The 19890-nt window shown below is 43.9% G+C and overlaps 2 protein-coding genes across 2 annotated transcripts; both read right to left on the reverse strand.

Annotated features, from left to right (window-relative positions):
- Nucleotides 1-1952: 1952 nt before the first annotated feature.
- Nucleotides 1953-10674, reverse strand: LOC106985315 (zinc finger protein 416-like). The gene is made up of 3 exons (XM_027037456.2): nt 10419-10674; nt 7591-7717; nt 1953-3009 (listed from the first exon to the last, which is right to left on the reverse strand). Exons 1-3 carry the CDS (start codon nt 10527-10529, stop codon nt 2102-2104), a joined length of 1146 nt encoding a protein of 381 aa, XP_026893257.2. The 5' UTR covers nt 10530-10674; the 3' UTR covers nt 1953-2101.
- A 3473-nt stretch (nt 10675-14147) lies between these two features.
- On the reverse strand, nt 14148-15042 carry LOC106985319 (vomeronasal type-1 receptor 1-like). Its single transcript, XM_015083484.3, is given in 2 exon segments — nt 14148-14409; nt 14411-15042. Coding segments are annotated over 2 exon segments (894 nt in total).
- Nucleotides 15043-19890: the final 4848 nt, after the last annotated feature.

The raw sequence follows: 19890 nt of genomic DNA on the forward strand, positions 1-19890 counted from the left end.
TTCAAGCCCTGCTCTGGGCTCCATGCTGAATGTGAAGCCTTCTTAATAAATTGTTCAAAATAAAAAATCTGAATTGCCCACTTTTTGGAAACCAGCAGGTTTACCAACCTAATACTCCAATGGACAATCTCCATTCTTTCATTTCTCTGCCTTTAGAACAATGGACGGCCCTTGAGGGCAACAGCTCAGGAAGACAATGAGAATTCACAAACTCTGGATTATTTGCTCTAACAATGACTTCAGCTGCAGAAGACACACAGCTGTGGTGGTCCTGGAATTCCTCACAAGCATAGTCACTGGAACATGCAAGGATGCACTTTTAGAAGAGGCATACACCATCTGGTTTGCTGCAGGCCCCTCCCCTGCCTGTTAATCACATCAAGAATATTAGTACCAGTTATGGTTGAAGCCTGACTCCTGTTGTCTGACAGTGATGCCAGTCTTCAGAATTATAAACATCAGGACACTGACTCCTTTGTAGAACCTGGTGAAAAACTTCCCCTCAATAGCACCCTCCAGGAGCAAGAGAATAGATTCACACCATTCCTAAAGGCACCGGAGCTTGGCAAAACAAGGGACCCCTCTTTAGAGTGTCCTATGGTCGCAGCCAAGTATGGAGTCCACAAATTAGGACTATGAAGCGCTGCACTGGTTCCTAGGTCTTGTGCAGCAATGCACAGTAGGCTAAAACTGGAATGAGAGCTACTCTCGGTCTTTATGTCGTCCCTGCTGAGGTGCACAAAGCTGGGGCCCCCACAAAAGCACATCCACAGAGCACAATTCTGTTTTCCACCCACGCCAAACAGTGAACAACACCCCCCCCAAGATTAAAGGTACATTAAACAACAAGGCCTTTATTACTGCACAAACCAGAGCAATGAGGTAGATAGTTACTGGTTGATGACCTGAAGACTAGAAAAATCAATTACAAGTGTCATGTGAAATCAACAATTTCCATGAAGTAGGTAAGCCTTCCCTGCAAGCTTCCAACAGAGCCCACTCTTGACCCAAACTGAGTCATATTCATACTTAACCAGAAAAGGGAAATCACTGTAAGGGCAAAGACTACTAAAGATTTCCTCCAGGGAATGGGAGAGGCCATAGACATTTGCCTTGCCTTAGGCACACTGGGGTGACCAATGAAGCAGTGTACAAGGTAGTAAAGTGGGATGGCTTCTACTGGAAAAACTGGCAGTGGTGGCATTCGGGTAAGGGCCCTGGGTAGTCTGGACCGGGCAGTGCAGCCCCTGTAAGCCTCACACATGCCTATAAACTGAGGGGATATTTCGCCCCCCTGGATGCTTGGAGGTATGAGGTTCAACTTCAGGCATGTGGCTCTCTCACACAACTATTTAGGGCCATTAGAGTGAACAGGGAGATGGCATGTTTCCTTCAAATCTAAGCCCATTTTCAAATGTGGACTTTCTGGTGTTAAACAACATTGGAGGTTGGAATGAAGGATTTCCTGTATTTCCTACATTCACAGGCCCTCTCCATGCTGTGAAATTTCCGGTGGAGATTGAGGCTAGAGCGTTGGCTAAAGGATTTGCCACACTTGCTGCATTCGTAAGGCCTTTCTCTAGTGTGAACTATCTGGTGTTGAATGAGAACAGATTTTTGCCTGAAGGATTTTCCACATTGGCCACACTCATAAGGCCTTGCTCCTGTGTGAATGTTGCAGTGTTGAGTAAGGCTGGTGCTTCGACTAAAGGATTTCCCACATTCATGACACATATAAGGCCTTTCTCCAGTGTGAATTCTTTGGTGTTTAGTGAAAATAGCTCTTCTGCTAAAGCGTTTCCCACACTGGCCACACTCAAAAGGCCTTGCTCTGCTATGAATTCGCTGGTGTTCAACAAGGCTGTAGCTTTGTGTAAAAGATTTCCCACATTCAGCACATTCATAAGGCCTTTCGCCAGTGTGACTTCGGTTGTGCCGATAGTTTGGATTTGGATCCAAAGGCTTTCCCACATTCTCCACACTCGTAAAGCCTTTTACTGGTGTGAATTCTCTAGTGTCTAATGAGAGCAGCTCTTTGGCTAAAGGATTTCCCACACTGGTCACACACATAAGGGCTTGCTGTGGTGTGAATTCTCTGGTGTCAAACAAGGGTGAAGCTTTGTCTGAAGGATTTCCCACATTCACTGCACTCATAAGGCTTTTCTCCAGTGTGTGTTCTCTGGTGCCTCACAAGATTGGATTTGCACGCAAAGGCTTTCCTGCATTCCTCACACTCAAAAGGCCTGTCTCCACTGTGGATTCTGCAGTGTTCAATAAGGTTGGAACACTGACTAAAGGATTTCCCACATTCACCACACTTATACGGCTTTTCTCCAGTGTGAACTCTCTGGTGTATAATGAGGGTGGCCCTTAGCCTAAAAGATTTTCCACAATCACTGCACTCGTAAGGCCTTTCTCCAGTGCGGGATCTCTGGAGCTGAACAAGTGAGTACTTGCAGTGAAAAGCCTTCCCATATTTGCTAGACTCGTAAACCCTTTTTCTAGTAGAGACTCTTGGGTGGTGAACAAGGCTGTGTTTGTGGCTGGAGGCTTTCCCACATTCACATGATTTGTAATGACTTTCTCCACAAGGAAAGGCCTCCCCACACTTGGTGATTTTGTTTGGCTTCTTACTGTTGAGAATGACCTGGTGCTGGAGAAAGCCCAATGTGTCCGGGAACTCCTTTCCAACTTTCCTCCAGGTGAAGGGATTACCTGACACATGGAATATGCAGCTCTTTATAAATGAAGCCCTGCCCACATCCCTCTTCTCTGCACTGTGATGCTCTTGAGGCTGGTACAGGTCTGCACATGCTCCATCTACATACACTTTCTGCCCAGGTAGATGGGCCAAGTGCAAAATGTCTTTCAGGATTGGGACACATTTCTCACAGGGGTGAGTCTTCTGGATGGAGGCACTTGCCTTTGGAATCCTGACCTGTGACAAAACTTCTATGGAAACACTCTGTTCAAAAGGTGTCCCTTCATCCTCCATTCCATGCCAACAAACTGAAAAAGGAGAAATACTGATGAGTCATGCTGACGATGGTGGGAAAGTATTAATCATGTTTGGTTTTTTTATTTATTTAAAAAAAAATTTTTTTTTCAACGTTTATTTATTTTTGGGACAGAGAGAGACAGAGCATGAACGGGGGAGGGGCAGAGAGAGAGGGAGACACAGAATCGGAAACAGGCTCCAGGCTCTGAGCCATCAGCCCAGAGCCCGATGCGGGGCTCGAACTCACGGACCGTGAGATCGTGACCTGGCTGAAGTCGGACGCTTAACCGACTGCGCCACCCAGGCGCCCCTATTTTTTTAAACTTTATGTATAACATGACGTTTTCTCATTTTACAAAACATTGATGGTAGAAAAGGTAGTGGACCTGAACAACACTACAGACCAAATGGAGCTAACAGACATATGCAGAACATTCCAATGAACGGCAGAATACACATTCTACTCAAGAGTGCAGGGAACATTCTCTAGGATAGATTATATGATAGGTTAAAAAAAAGTCTTAACAAATCTAAGAAAACTGAAATCCTATCAAGTATCTTTCCTGACCAAAATGCAACAAAAAGTAGAAATTAGTAACAGGAGGATAACTGGGAAATTCACAAATATGTGGAAATTAAAGAACATACTCTTGCACAACCAGTGATTCAAAGATTAAATCAAAAGGGAAATCAAAAAATATCTTTGGGCTCCTGGGTGGCTCAGTCGGTTGGGCATTCGGCTTTGGCTCAGGTCATGATCTTACAGTTTGTGAGTTCGAGCCCTGTGTCAGGCTCTGTGCTAACAGCTCAGAACCTGGGGCCTGCTTTGGATTCTGTGTCTCCCTCTCTCTCTGCCCCTCCCCTGCTTGTGCTCTGTCTCTTTCTCTCTCTCAGAAATAAACATTAAACATTTTTTTTAAATAAAAAAAAAATATCTTGAGACAAATGAAAATACAAACAATATACCAAAATTTATGGGATCCAGCAAAAAAAGTTCCAGAGGGAAGGCTATAGCAGATACATATCTATATTAAGAAAAAAATGAAAGATCTTAAGTAAACATTCTACCTTTGCATCTCAAAGAACTAGAAAAGAACTAAACCTGATGTTAGCAGAAGGATGGAAATTAAAAAGGTCAAAGTGGAAATAAATAAAATAGAGACTAGAAGGACAATAGGAAAGATCAAAGCTAAGAATTTTTTTCCCAAGAGATAAAATTGACAAACTTTTAGTTAGACTAAGGAAAAAAAAGGGAAGACTCAAACAAAACTAGAAATGAAAGAGAGGACATTACAATTGATACCACAGAAATACAAGGATCATAAGAGATGACTATTAACCACTATACATCAACAAATTGGATAACCTAGAAGAAATGGATAAATTCCTAGAAACATACAACTACTAAGACTTAATCATGAAGAAATAGGAAATCTAGACAGACCGATAATGAATAAAGACATTGAGTCCGTAATCAAAAACTTCCCCTTTAAAAAACAAAACAAATCAAAACCAAAACCTTCACCCAAAAGAGAAGTGCAGGATTTGATGGGTTCGCTGATGAATTCTATGAAACATTTAATGTCATTCCTCATCAAACTCTTCCAAAAAACTGAAGGGAGGGAATACAACCAAATTCATTTTACAAGGCCAGCATTACCCTCAGACCAAAGCCAGATAAGGATACTACAACACAAGAAAATTACAGACCAATAACCCTGATGTACCTAGATGCAAAAATCCTCAACAAAACATTAATAAACCAAATTCAACAGCACATTAAAAGGATCATACGCCACATCCAAGTGAGATTTACCTCTGGGGTGCAAAGATGGTTCAACAAACACAAATCCATAAATGTAATATACTACATTAACAAAATAAAGGATAAAGATCATATCATCATCTCAAAAGATAGAAAAGCATGTAACAAAATTCAGCATCCTTTCATAAAAAACTCTCAACAAATCAGGTATGGAAGGAATGAATGTACCTCAACATGAAAAAGATCACATATGACAGGCCCACAGCCAACATCATACTCAATGGTGAAAAGCTGAAAGATTTTTGGTGAAGATTGGGAACAAGACAAGGATGACCACTCTCACCACTTCTATTCAACATGCTACTGGAAGTCCTAGCCAGAGTGATTGGGCAAGAAAAATAAAAACTTGTTAAAATAAATTAATTCAGTAAATTACGTTGCAGGATACAAAATCCACACACAAAAATCACTTGCATTTTATACGCTAACAAGGAACTGTGCAAAAAAGAAATTAAACAATCCCTTTTACAAGAGCCTCAAAAATAATAAAATACTTAGGAAGAGATTTAATCAAGGAGGTGAAAGATCTATACGCTGAGAACTATAAAACACTAATGAAAGAAATTAAAGATACAAATAAATGGAAAAATATCCCTTGTTCATAAATTGAAAGAATTCACATTCTCAAAATGTCCATGCAACCCAAGGCAATCTACAGATTCAATGCAATCCTTTTCAAAATACCAAGGGCATTTTTCACAGAAGTAGAAAAACAAGCAAAATTAGGGTGGAACCACAAAAGACCCTGAATAGCCAAGGCACTCCTGAGCATGAAGAACAAAGCTGAAAGCATCACACTTCCTGATTTCAAATTATACTACAAAGCTATGGTAATCAAAACAGTATGGTACTGGCATAAAAACAGACACATAAGCCAACAGAACAGAATAGAGAGCACAGAAATAAACCCCTAAATATATGACCAACTAATCTTGACAAGGGGGCCTTGGGGAAAGAGGAAATGGAGGAGTGATGGTACAAAATTTCAATTATTAACATGAGTAAGTTCTGGAGACCTACTATACAGCAGTTTATAGCTAACAGTACCGTAATGTGCAATAGTTCTCCCTTTTCTTTGACGGATACACATTCCAAGATCCCTAGTTGAGACGTGAAGCTGCGGATAGTACTGAACTCTGTCTACATTACACTTTTTCGTATACATGCACACCTATGATAAAGTTTAATGTATAAGTTAGGCCGAGTAAGAAATTAACAATAGCTAATAAGAAAGTAGAACAATTACAATAATATACTATAATAATAAGAAAGTAGAACAACTATAATAATATACTATAATAAAAGTTATGTTAATGTGGTCTCTCTCAAAATTTCTTACTCTACCATACCTTCTTGTTGTAAAGATGTGAGATGATAACATGCCTATGTGATAGGATAGATGAATGACACAAGCACTGTGACTTAGCGTGAAGCTACTACTGACCTGAAGATACATCAGAAGGAGGATCATCTACTTCCAGACTGCAGTGGACTGTGGGTAACTAAAACTATGGAAAGAGAAACCATGGGTAAGGGGGACTACTGTATATTTAAAATTTGCTAACACACTCACACACACATTCACACACAAATGATCAAGATAATAATAAAGGGTTGGGAGGAAATTTAGGGAGGGATGGATATGTTTATGGCTTTGCTGATGGTAACGTATTTACAGGTATATACTTATCCCCAAACCCATCAAATTGTATCCATAAAATATATACAGTTTTTAGACATGTCAATAATTCCTCAGTAAAGTGGTTTAAACATCATTTACTAAAAGGCACCAAAGCCAAAACCTCATCAACCTAATCATTACTGGGGCTCAAATTGTTATCTGGGGAATCCCACTACTTTTACACACTGTACTCCTATACTCAGGAAAGTAACCAGATATAAAACAGAAACAGATATGCCTCATTTGAACACTAGCCTTTCCTAAATTTCCCAGTGTCTTAAGACCCAGAAATATCCCATATTGGGCACAGATGCTCTAACATGATGAATACACTTACATTAATGGAAGTCTCTGACAGAGATGGGCTCAATAAAATGAGATCCCATAGCCCCCCACCTCCAACCCAGGTAAAATGTTAATATGGCCCAATGTAAGTTAAAACAGGGCCTCCAGGGATTAAAACTTGTTATATAAAATCTAATAAATAAAAGAGAGTATCCTCACTACTCCTCTGTCCTACAACTCGATTGTACCTGTTCTTAAATCTAGAAAAATTAAAGGGTACCTCATGGTGAGCTACTGTAACCTAAATGTTGTTCTATCCACCAGGACCCCATATCCAACATCAATATCATTTGCCCTTTGTGTTTCACATTTTATAGGCATTGACAAAGGAATGATTACTAACTAAAGTCCACAGTTTACATTAGGGGTTATCCTTTGTGTTTTACATTTTACCAACATCAGTATTATTAAAACCACTGACTCTATCCGTAATTAAGCACTTGGAACACAAGGTGCCATGGACACAGTCATCTTGCCAGGGAGAGAGCAAACAAAGTTACGGTGCATTAGGCTGACAGCAAGACTCGTGAATCCCAGACCCTTCCCTGAATGCCTGGAGCAATGGGACTTAGGTCTTCTCAGGGCAGTGCACACAACTATGGTCCGCCACGTGACACGTGTGCCAAGAAAATGGCAAAGCGAGCAGGACCCATGGTTTGGCTGCAGAAAGGGCAGAGCTGCCCGGGAGGTAAAAGACAATGGACAAAAACCAGGATACTGGGGTGCGTGTGAAGGCCTTACCCAGCGAAGCTATAAGTGCCAAGTTCTCCAGCATCGCATCGTGGTACAGGCGTCTCTGAGCCTCATCAAGGAGCCCCCACTCCTCCTGGGAGAAGTCAATGGCCACGTCCTCAAAAGTCACACAGCCCTGCCGTGATGGGGACAGATCATTCCTTGATCAGCTTTTTTACGACTCTGAGTTTCTTCACCCCGACATTCATTCCATGCTCCCTCTCCTTCCAGCGGTCCCCACTATGGAAGACATATCAGGTCCTGGAGCCAGAGAGACCTGCTCTCTTCTCACAGTATCATGATCATTGTCACTGCCCACAGCAACAACTGGCATGTGGGCAGGGAGGTGCCATCTAAATATTGAGCCTGGCATTAGGACATACGTCCTCTTGTCTGGGGTCTCCCAGATTGTGCCTCCGAGACACAACCAAACACGGGCTCACTCTCCACCCTTACGTCCTCAAAGTCACAGCCCTAGGTCCTTCAGTTCATGCTCTCTCTCCATGAAACTACTTCCACCACACCTCTCTCATAGTCTTGCTCTGGAAACCACTTCTCCCCTCCTACCCAGAAGCATCACCCTGGTAATGGCAAGCATTACCTGCTTATGACATCCAGGTGGTATTTGGCAAATTCCAAAAGGACCCAGCGCTACCCCAGACTTCCACTGATCCCTGCTACCGTAGGGGACAAAACCCACTTGCAGGCCTCTCCACCCGGTTCTGCTCCTTGCTTCAACCCCAGCCACCAAGAACCACCTGCAGACCTCAGGACCCCAGGGCTCCCTTCCACTCGTGGTGCATGTGATGTCCCCTCATCAGTCACTGCCTTCCTATCCATCAAACCAGCAGTCAAAGCCCAGCCCTGGAGGTCTCTTACCCCAGCCCCAGCGATGCTCCTAGATGATACTTCTGCCCCGGTGCTAATTTGCCAGCCTGACTGAAACAGCTAGGATACACCAAGAGACACAATAAATTTCTGGTAAGTCCGCGGTACGAATAAACACTAGTGTGGGCCTCAGTGTCATCTTGCCTCAGTTACTCTTGTGCGCCCGCATTCCCCTTATGTCCATGCTTCCTGTGGAAGCCCTGGCCACCTGACAGGTTGTCCTCTCCCACAACCTTCCCACAGCCATTTCTCCCTCTCAGCTGTGTTTATGAGGCCCAGCACCCCACCCAGATGCCCAGGCATGACACTCAGTCACAGCTCCCAGCTCCCCTTGCTGGGCAGCCAATACCTTTATCATGATGACAAGGATCCCCCTCCTAATTGGGACCCAAGCTACCCCCCCGGTGCAGACACCACCACCTTCTGGATGTCTCCCTATTGAACCCCTTCTCAGAGTTCCAGACCTTTGTGGCCATCTACTAATTGTTCTCCACACGTGTTTCTCTGAAACATCTCCGAGTCTTAAGATAGCCAAAAACAAAACTCATCTCCCCAGTGAGAATTAATCTTTCTACCAACTTTAATATCTTGGTTAAGGGAGTTTCCACCCTTCCAGCTGCTGAGCCCTACAACTCTTTACCTTTTTCTTTCTCTTTCTCAAAATCTGAAATTCTGGCCAGGCCTAATTTAAAAACTGATCCAGAATCCAACCAGCTCTTCCACTTCAACAGCCAGCACCCTGGTACAACCACCAGCACTCACCTCAAGGACTGCAAGTTGCCTGTTTTTCCCATCATCCCTGGCCCCCCAAGAGTATCTGCTCTCGCTCTTCCAGGCTGCAGCCTCAGGGGTCCTGATGAGACCGAGGTCACATCACCTCCCTCTGCTCCAAACCTCCTATTTTCCCCATCACCTCCAGAAGAGACACCCAACTTTTCATGGAGCCATTCCAGGCCCGACCCCTTCCCATCTGCTCTCTGTTCTCTCTTCTCTCTCATGAGAAGAAGAGGAACTGCAGTTCCTTGAACAAACACACCTTCACCTCCTAGCATGAACATATTCCAATACCTCTGTCTGGAACAATCTTTTACCTCACTGTATTGGTTGCCAGCAATAGGGACCTCTCCATATAACTTCCAGCCTGGATGTATGACCCTGGGTCTCCAGGCCCAAGAAGAGTGGAAGAGTGGCAGGCAAAGAGACTCAGGACACAATTCCAGAGACCAAGATGGGGGCTCAGGACCATTGAGGGCCTGGGATATCCTTCACTCACCTTCATACAGTCCATAAGTGCTTCTCTGGTCTTGGTAATCTGTGCAAGGAGGAGGGTCACCAGAGGGATGTAACCATGGCAGGGCTCCATGGGCTCCCCTGCACCCCTGCCCGGCCCTGGAGCCAGGTGACCTGGGATGACTGCATTCTCTCTCAGCCTCAGTCCCCAGTGCTGACTCTTACAACTGCGTGACCTTGGCCAAGGACTCAAACTCCCTGTGCCTCGGAATTATCATCTTCTTTCCGGTCTGTTCTAACTCTGAATAACTTTGAAAACTTTGAGAAGCCTAATTCAGATCTTGTGCCTCTTCTATTCACAACCCTCCATGGCTCCCGGCATCCTGAGAATTAAGTTGAAACTCTTCATCTAGGCACTACAGGAGCATTTGCTCCTGGATCAATTGCCCCTGCAAACCAGTCTCTCTGCCTGTAACACTCTCACATCTCATCAACGGTGGCTTTCAGAAACGGGGACGGGGGCGGGGACGGGGACGGGGACGGGGACGGGGAGGGGAGAAGAGAGAAAAGAGAAAGAAATGGGGACGTCACACATTATCTCCCCACTGACCCGGACCCCTGGGCCTGGGCCGTAGGGGACGCGAGCAGGCACCTCGTGTTCGGGCCTTTAGGGCCTGGGTGGAGGAAGGGCGGGGAGGACCTGGAGGCCGCACGTTTACCTGAGTCGGGTCCCGGGGCGCGGCCGCCGCCATCCGACTCTGTAGGTACAGAGGGGTCCTAAGAGGTCGGCGACAGAGACGGGACTCGTGCACAGTTGTCAACCACCGCATCCGTCCCTCAGACCAGCTGCTGTGCAGTGGGGACAACCCCACCCCTACCGCCTTCTGGCTCTCACCACCGCGGACCCGACTGCACGCTCCTAAAGGTCCCAGATCCCGCCTGCGCGCGAAAGCAAAGCGACTGCAGCCTCAGGGGTGCCGGAAGTCCCGCCCCGAAGCTCTGGTCCACACGCGGAAACTCCCCTATTTCTGCGCGTTCATTGGCTGCACGCTCTGGGCACGCGGCACTGGCAATTATGGGTAATGTAGTCCCCACGGTGGCGCTCGGCACGAGGTTCGCGGAGCCCCGAGGCCACATTTGCTCGCGGAGTACAGACACCGTCTAGGAAGGTGTGAGGCGAGGCCCCGGGACGGTCCCCTCGCGGAAGCTCGACCCGCACCCGGGCGCCCCTCGGCTGAGCGGGGTGGTAGTGGGCGACGTGGAAGGTCTCCCCCGGGGAAGCGCCCAGTGCTGGACGTGCCTACCCCCTCCCCAGTCCCGGAGCCGCTCCCCACGCGCCCCGGCCCCGCGTCTCAGAACGAGTTAAAGACCCGGATCAGGCCCGGCGGCACTGTGTGCGCTTCCCGCGGGTCGCCCACAAAGGTCGGGATTTGGCCTCGGCGGGCACAGGTGCGCACTCTTCCCCCCCGAGCCGCGCGGACGCGTCGCTGGCGGCTCAGGTCTGCGGCCCGAGGCGGGGGCGTTTTGCCCCCGGGATCCGCGGCGGAAATCCGGCGCCTGGAGCCTGAGGGCGCCGGGGGAGCCCTGTCGGGAGGAGCCCGATACCCAGGAACGTCAGCGTGCGCCCGCAACTTCCCGCTGTCCTTTGGGGGGCCCTCGGCGGCAGCTCGCGGCCCTCACCGCTCCCGGGACCCGGGAGGGTGCCCCCTGGAAGCCCCTTGGGTGGAAAGGGGGAACTCAGACTCGGGGGCCTCTGAGGAGGTGCCCACGCCCTCTAGGTGTGTCCCCGGACCCCCGCGCTGCTCGGCCCTCCACCCGAGCTTCCATGGGGCCCACCGGCACCTTGGGGTCTGAAGTTCCATCTCCGCTGTGCCCAGCCCACGCTGTCCCCGGTCAGATGCGACCTCAGATCACACCTGGCCCGCTGACCTGATGAGCATGTCTGTCTGCGGAGGGAAAGAATTAACCAGGTTCCCTCAGGGAAACAGGTGCACTGAGAGCCCCCAAGCGGAACCTACCCTCAGCGTGGGCTCCTGCTGCCTCCAAGACCCTCCTGCCCCTGAGCCTAAGTCCATGCAAGCAAGGCCCCACCCGGGACAAGTCCCCGCCCCCCGTGCGGCTTCCCGCAGGGGTGTCTGGAAAGCAACCCAAAGCAATGGTGAATGCTTTTAAAACAGAAACTTGAAAAATACTTGATAAGTCAAAGGGTGAGAACCGCTTGTGGGGTAGTAGAATGGGGTGGCAACCTGAGTGTAAACAGCAGGGGGGTCATTGTTGCCTTTGTTCCCTGCAGGGTTCTAATAGCACCCTCACTGTGTGGCCTGTGCCATCTGCAGCGGTTCCCAGCCCCAGCAGTAGTAGTTCTTTGCCCAGCCTTGTGAAGTCTCATCCAGCACCTGCACAGGTTAGTTTTTTGTTTTTTTTTTTTTCTTCCAGACACCTTGGCGACCCCACGCAGATTACTGAGGTTTCTTCAGTGCCCATACCCCGCTCTCTGTTGGGCTTACGTAGGGATTCCAGACTCCTCCTCACCCTGAGCTCTGAGTACATGGAAATCCACAGAGTACAGCATGAAACTTCTAACCTATTTAAGGGCTGGAAGAAATCTTACTTGAAGTAGGAGCCGCTTCTAGAAGTCTTACTTGAGTTAGGAAGGTTATCTTTTGAGTTGAATAAAGGAGGAAGAAAATCCCAAAGTAACCGGCTCAAGCCATATATTACCTTTATTTCTAACAGGATGTGTCTGTTTCCTGTTGGATATATATTTTGCTATGTGTAGTTTACTCACACTGGAAGAAAGATGGGTTTCCTTGGCTTCATTGGGGAATGGAAAAGAGAGTGGAGGAGGGAATTTAATGTGTGGGCTGCAAGGTTGATTGGGATGGGCAGTGGGGAAGATGATTCTGGGTCATCAGAAATGAAATAGAGCATTAAGGAGGTGATAGAAGCGAGGACGTTTTCCTTCTAGGTGTTAGTCCCTATTTATATACTGATGGAAGGTCAGTAGATAAGGGAAAATAGGTGAGGAAAGGGATCATGGAAAACAGCAGGTGTGAATTACTTAAAATGTTAACAGAATGGTTCATTAGGGAAATTTTATCCAAAACCATGATGAGGTATCACTCCACATCTACCAGGATGGCCGTGGGGCAGAAATGGTATTGACAAAGCCTTAGAAAAATTGGAGAAATTGGAGCCCTCATCTGTTGCTGATGGGAATGTAAAATAGTGCAGTGTGAGATTGAACAATGTGAAAACCAGTTTAGCTGCTCCTCAAAAACTTGAATGTGGAAATACCATTGGGCCTAGCATTTAACACTCCTGGTATCCAACCCAAAGAATGGAAAGCAGGACTCAAACAAACACTTGTACACCAATGGTCATAGCAGCACCCTTCACGATATCCAAAAGGTGGAAACAATCCAAGTATCTGTTAACACAGGAAAGGATTTTTAAAATGTGGTATTTTATACAATGGAATATTATTCAGCCACAAAAAGGAATGAAGTTCTGATACATACAACAAGATGGGTGAAACTTGAAAACATTATGCTAAGTGATTAAAGCCAGACCCAAAAAGATAAATATTATGATTCCATTCATAGGAAATACCCAGAATAGTCAAGCTCATAGAGACTGAACATAGGTTAGAGGTTAGCAGGGCCTAGGTAGAGAGGGAAATAGGAAATTATTGGTCAGTGGGTACATATTTTCTGTTTGGTTTGATTTTTTGTTAAGTTTCACGTGTCCGGCTATAAAATAAATAAGCCACAGGGACAAAGATACAGCATAGGGAACAGAGTCGATAATATTGTAATAACCCTGCATGGTGACAGATGGTGGCTGCACTTACGGTGAGCGTTGTGTAATGTATAGAGTTGTCAAATCACTATGTTGTGTACTTGAAATTAACACAACTTTATATGTTGTATTATTTTCGTATATAAATTGTATTTTGACACATATATGTGAACTAGAAACAGATAGTGGTAATGGTAGTAGACGCAGAACACTGCAGATTTACTTAATGCCACTGAATCGTATACTTGAAAATAATTAAAATGGAAAACTTTATATTACATATAATTTACTGCTATATATACACCAAAACACCTGCAAAGTGAGGGATTTTGTCTAAATCCCCAAACTCACAGTTTTTCCTCTGTTCTACTATTTCAAAATTTCATGGATTTTTCTATGGATGAAGCTAAAACAATTTGAGTAATGTTTGTGTAAACAACTTACATAATATTCACGTGCTCCTATTATAGGGTTCATGAGCTCTAGGACCTAATTGTTTCAGTCTCCACAGCATAATACTTTCTTATCAAAAATATGAAAATTATTGATCCCTAAGTATTAGCAGATGATGGAAAGAATGGTTGAATTTCCCGTAGAGAACAGAGTCTTATGGTCTCAGCCAAATTAGCAAAAGCTGTTTACCTCGCCTAGCCAATAAAACAAAACCGGTTTTGCAGTTTACCAGTGACACGAGTATCACTGAAAATGAGCACAAAGGGACTGAATGTTGAGAAACATAAAGACAAAAATATAGAGGCATCCACCAGCCACTGTCCTGGAATAACAAATAGAATCATCCAAACAGACAAAAGAGAAGACAGGGAGTAAAAAGAGAGAAAGCAGCTCACAAGGATCAAAATGGTACAAGTGGCCCTGGCCTCGGGAGAAGGTCTGGGAGAATGGCTGTTGCCTGTGCCTGTGCAGGAAAGTAGCCATGGAGCCACTAGCCCAGACCATGAAGGCCAAACATGCGAGGTCAATTGTAGAAAATAGGGCTGTCACTATAAACTTTAAAAACCCGTCCTGATTTAATGGGGAGCAGTATCCATAATTTATCCTCACACTAAGGTTTTTACTGTGCGTTGGACCAGCCATTTTAATAGGAACAAAGATGCTTACCAAGAGATGCAGGATCCAGCGAAGGCAACAGCACAAGTAAATGCACTTTGAGGATCTCCTTCTGAGCTCCATCGAACTAGAGACGTTGAGGCGAAGCCTAACGGCTTGGAAGACACTGAGGAGGGAGGTGGTGGTGAGGCAGACCCCCCTGGCTACTCTGTGGAAGTAGAAGAAAAACTTACATCCAGCCTCATTCAGGAAATATGTTGCTCCAAAAGCTGCTGTTATATGAGGGATCCCTCTGGAGAAAAGCACCAAGGAATTGGCTAAGACCAGTTGATTGAGAATCACGTCTGTGGGTCTCACCTTGTGTCCAGTGAGCAGAGTGAAGTTATAAAGACAAAGAAGGGAGAAGTTTCCAAGGATTCCCACTCCCAGCTGAGTGACTAAGGTAATCCCGATTTGCCACTTGACAGAAGCCATCACGTCATCTATGGAACATTGGTTTTAGTTGCAGCCAGAGGAATGCAGTTTGACAAACAAAAAGAAATATTTACCACCAAACCCAGTGGCCTCCAGCGCTAAGCTTAGCACATTCTTTCTAAATTTAAATAAACACTATAGGGGCGCCTGGGTGGCTCAGTCGGTGAAGCGTCCAACTTCAGCTCAGGTCATGATCTCACGGTTCATGAGTTCGAGCCCAGCGTCTGGCTCTGTGATGACAGCTCGGAACCGGGGGCCTGCTTCAGATTCTGTGTCTCCCTCTCTGGCCCTCTCCTGCTTGCGCTTTGCCTCTCTTTCTCTCTCAAAAATAAACAAACATTAAAATTTTTTTTAAAAGAAAAAAATCAACATTATATATGTATGCTTATGGGTACAGAGTCTATTCCTGAAGGTTCCACTTGGAAACAAATGTCTGTTCACTGGAACATGGTGAGTGATTTATGGCCCATCTGCACAACAGAGTTTTCCACACCTGTGAATTGAGTGAGGAGGATCTCTAGACTCTGATCTGCAGTTATGAACTGTGTGTATTCTGAACTGAGAAGCAAGGTACAAAACTGTGTGTAACATGCTAAGGTTTCCCCAAGTGTGTGGAGGAGTGACAATATGGACACAGAACATATATAGGATGGGGCTAATTTTAAAGCTAGACTCGTAAGGAAGAAATGTTGTCATAGTGCCTTATATGTACAAATGTACATATTTCACATAATTATTAAATAATGTTAAATTAATTGTTTTAAAAGCACTAAATTCAAATGTGACAAAAGTTGATTGGCTATCCACGTGGCTGTCCCTGTATGTAAAGGAAATATGAATAGGGAAATACATTTCAAGTGAATTGAAAATTAGAATTTTGAGTGTATATCCTGAACGGGGATAAATGGAGGCAAAACTATCTGCCCAAATCTTAACTTTTGTCTACATATTTTACTATAATGTATTTGTATGGTATTTTGGGAACAAACATATTCGTATAAATGGGAAATAAATCTTTCCCTGTAAGACAAAACAAATGCACATATGAAACCAAAGACTCTGAGTAAAAGTCTAAAGCCTACATTTGACAGAAATAATATCAACTCCTATAGTATTGGTTTTAACTTGCATGTATTTCATTTTTCTTTTCGTTGAAAAAAATCTAGAAATTATAGACAACTTCACGACAGTGCCTAATTCTAGCGCCCAGTTTATGGACACCTAATACAGTTTTTCCGTATAAGAAGCAGTGTGGTTTAGGAAAAAAGAAAAAACTGACATATTCCAGATCTAGGGCAGGAACCTCCAAAGATCATCCCAAAACTCCTTGCTTGGCAAGGGAATAGAGGAAACCATCAGTGCTGAGGGTTACTTTGGGAGGTGGCAAGGTCTGTCCTGAAGAAGCTGTCACTGCCCCAGTTTGGTGCAACGGTAACTTGAAAGGATTGACATAGATAAACCAAAGGCATATATAGACAAGTAATGCAAAGGTTAATGCCGGAAGATGTTAGGGAAACAACTAATTATTCTGAAAACTGGTAAAGGGTGACTAATAACCATTACCCCTGCATTAGCTGAACAGCCTTCGTTTTGCATTAAGAAATGTCTGTGGAGGCACACAAAAAAATGGCTTGTTTGGATAAGACTTGTGGATGTCAGATAAAAATATTTCATCATGGGAAAAGATTCAGAGATACGAAATTAAATAGTAAAAAATAAATTCAACGACATTTGAGGAGAGACTTCCTCATGAGGACAATCCCTTCTTCCAGAGTCACTGATGTTTCAGTCTTGGTTGATGAAGTATGAAGACTTCTTCAGATTGCGAAGACACAGAGCCAGCATGCTGGACAGCAATTTACGGAGTCACGGTCTTCCTGGCATGGATTAAGGAGCGATAGCTGTAAGATAGGTTTCAAGTTCCATGATTGAAAACTGAGATGGTTATACACTTGAGAAACATTGGAATTGTTATTAGGATAAATCACATAATTTAGAATAGCCCCAAATCAAGACAGTTTAAATTTTCCTTTTTAGGCAATAGCCTTTTCCAAGGTGTCAGTGGATAGTGAAAGACTAGTGGAATTTTGGAAAACAACATTAAAATAAACTAATATGAGGGGAACATTGATTGAAAACCAGAAACTGTACTTAAGTCATACGATTCATTTTGAATAACAACAAAGAAAACCATCATCCTAGATGGAAATTTTTGGAATGTTAACAATAAAATTCACACTAAGAAGTATGTTACTGAATAAAATTCCAATGAAAATGTTAACATTTCTCTTTTTTTAATATTTATTTATTTTTGAGAGAGAGAGAGAGACGGGAGGGGCAGAGAGAGAGAGAGAGAGAGAGGGAGGGAGACACAGAATCCAAAGTAGGCTCCAGGCTCTTGCTGTCAGCACAGAGCCCAATATGGAACTTGAACCCATGAACCATGAGATCATGACCTGAGCTGAAGCTGAATGTTTAACTGACTGAGCCTCCCAGGTGCCCCCAAAATGTTAACATTTCAAAATTTTCTCTATTAACATCAAACGTATGCAAAATTTTAAATGTTTAATGAAAAGAACTTTCCTTACTGTATATAAAGTAAATAATAACTATGGGTTACTAATGGCAAAAACCAAATATGGAATAGAATAAGGAGATTACAAATTATCTATGTTTGCAGGTATTTATGAGATAAATTTATAGAAGTTTATGATAAAAGTTAATGCTGAATTATTTTGGAGAAATGAGTTTTTTAATATATGGTAGTAAAATATTTGGAGACTTAGTTAAGACATCACAGGTATATTTTTTGAGCTTTAATCTTAAGAAAATAAATAAATACTGGATCTAAACCTAAGAAATGTCTAATCTCTTAGCTAAAAATATGTTCTCTTTTTGAATTTATTTATTTATTTTTTTAAATATTTTTTAAAGAGAGGGAGTGTGTGAGTGGAGGAGACAGGCAGAGGGGGGAGGGAGAGAGAGAGAGAGAGAGAGAGAAAGAGAGGGAGAGAGAGAGAGGGAGAGAAAGAATATGAATCTTAAGTAGGCTCCACGATCAGAGCAGAGTCTGGCTCAGGGCTCAATCCCACGACCCTGGGATCATGACCTGAGCCGATATCAAGAGTTGGGCACTCAGCCGACTGAGCCACCCAGATGCCCTGGTAGTAGTATATTTTCATAATTTTGGCTGAGCCAAGTATTACTAAGCGTGCACCAAAACTGAGGATTTAAAACATTTGTAGCACATTTGTATTTATGTATAGTTAAGGGGCTCCTGGGTGGCTCAGTTGGTTGAATGTCCAACTCTCAATTTCAGCTCAGGTCATGATCCCAGGGTCGTGGGATTGAGCCCTGCATCGGGCTCCTTGCTGAGTGTGGAGCCTGCTTAAGATTCTCTCTCTCTCTCCCTCCATGCCTCTCCCCTGCACGCTGTCTCTAAAATAAAAAAAAGATAATAATTAAAAGTGTTTTCATGCTTATACTGTTTTTTTACTGAAAGACCCCTCAAACAAATAGAAAAATGAAACTCAGAGAAAGCATTTGAATATGTAGAAGCAGCAATTATAATAATCTCGGTGTTTCTTTGGCAATGTAAATGAACAGGCAACTCTTAGAAAAGAAAGCATACATTATAAAATGTGTTTTTCTCATAAACATCAGAAAAAAACAAATTACACCAAAAATGACATTGTACTTTTTAAATGCACACATACTCTTGCTGAAATTTCATTAGGGTAAGTTTCCTCTAGAAAAATTGCATCATTTTTATTGCATATCAGAAAAGACACACAATTTGGAGTTTTCTTATTGGCCTGCTGTGTTACACATTTTAAAATGTGTAACTGACTGTGACCTCGGGATATTCAGATGCGCCAGTGGAAGCCCCTTTCACTGTCTCCCGTGTACTCCACCCTGACCCTCAATAAAGGCGCTTGCCTAGAGGTCCTCCTCCATTTCCTCTTCCATCCTCCACCTTCTCCACCTGCTTGGTTGAGTCAACCCCCTTGGCTCTTCCACCAATGACCTCCTGGTGGTGTGCCCGGACTCTGTCTCTGTAGGACCCGTGACTATAATAAACTGTTTTTCTGGCCCTCTCTTGTGTCTGGCTGAACCTGACACACCATGTCATGACAGATACAGAACAGCTGCAAATTTAAAATGTTTTGAAAATCATTTAGAATACTGAATACATAAAATTTTACCTGATATATTTTTTTCTCTTGTTTTCTGGAATGATTGTGCAATTTGAGATTAAAGTAAATGCTGTGTAAAATACATTTCAATTCTATTTTAGTAACTGAAATAGAGCAGTTTGTATTTAAGTGTGGGGGAGACACCTCACGCTTGGTAAACAACCTAATGGGCTAGTGATAAGAGAGTCCGTGGGGTGAATAGGAGGAAAACACCTCACTAGTAAGTATCAATCATATTCCTTGGACATTGATTAATATGTTTCATAAAAGAATGCAGAAGGTGAATTCACTCAGCCGTAAATCAGCAGATGTGACTTAAGAGAGATCTTAGTGACTGAATATAAATTGGTCTAGAAGGATCCTCCACAAGTGAAGCAGGGTTAACTGTCTGGGCTAGGAAGGAGGAAAGGGGCAGGGGAGGGGGTGTCAGAGTGGAAATCCACCTGAAATTTATGCATGAATTGATTTCCTAAAAATTTCATGGTGAAATTCGTAGTTTTTAAATTTAAAATTTTATAATTAAAAAAAGTTTGTTTATTTTTAAGAGAGAGAGAGAGAGAGAGAGAACAAGGCAAGGGAGAGAGAATTCCAAGCAGGCTTGGTGCTGTTAGTGCAGAGCCTGACATGGGGCTCGATCTCATGAACCATGAGC

Source organism: Acinonyx jubatus, chromosome E2, assembly GCF_027475565.1.
Source record: "Acinonyx jubatus isolate Ajub_Pintada_27869175 chromosome E2, VMU_Ajub_asm_v1.0, whole genome shotgun sequence".
Classification (NCBI taxonomy): Eukaryota; Metazoa; Chordata; class Mammalia; order Carnivora; family Felidae; genus Acinonyx; species Acinonyx jubatus.

Coding starts and splice junctions, on each gene's coding strand:
- LOC106985315 (XM_027037456.2), bottom strand. CDS start 10,529: ATGCGGTGGTTGACAACTGTGCACGAGTCCCGTCTCTGTCGCCGACCT. Junction 7,718..10,418: donor CGCCCCGGGACCCGACTCAG/GTAAACGTGCGG, acceptor CCATCACGGCAG/GGCTGTGTGACTTTTGAGGA. Junction 3,010..7,590: donor GGCACTTATAGCTTCGCTGG/GTAAGGCCTTCA, acceptor CTCCTTTTTCAG/TTTGTTGGCATGGAATGGAG.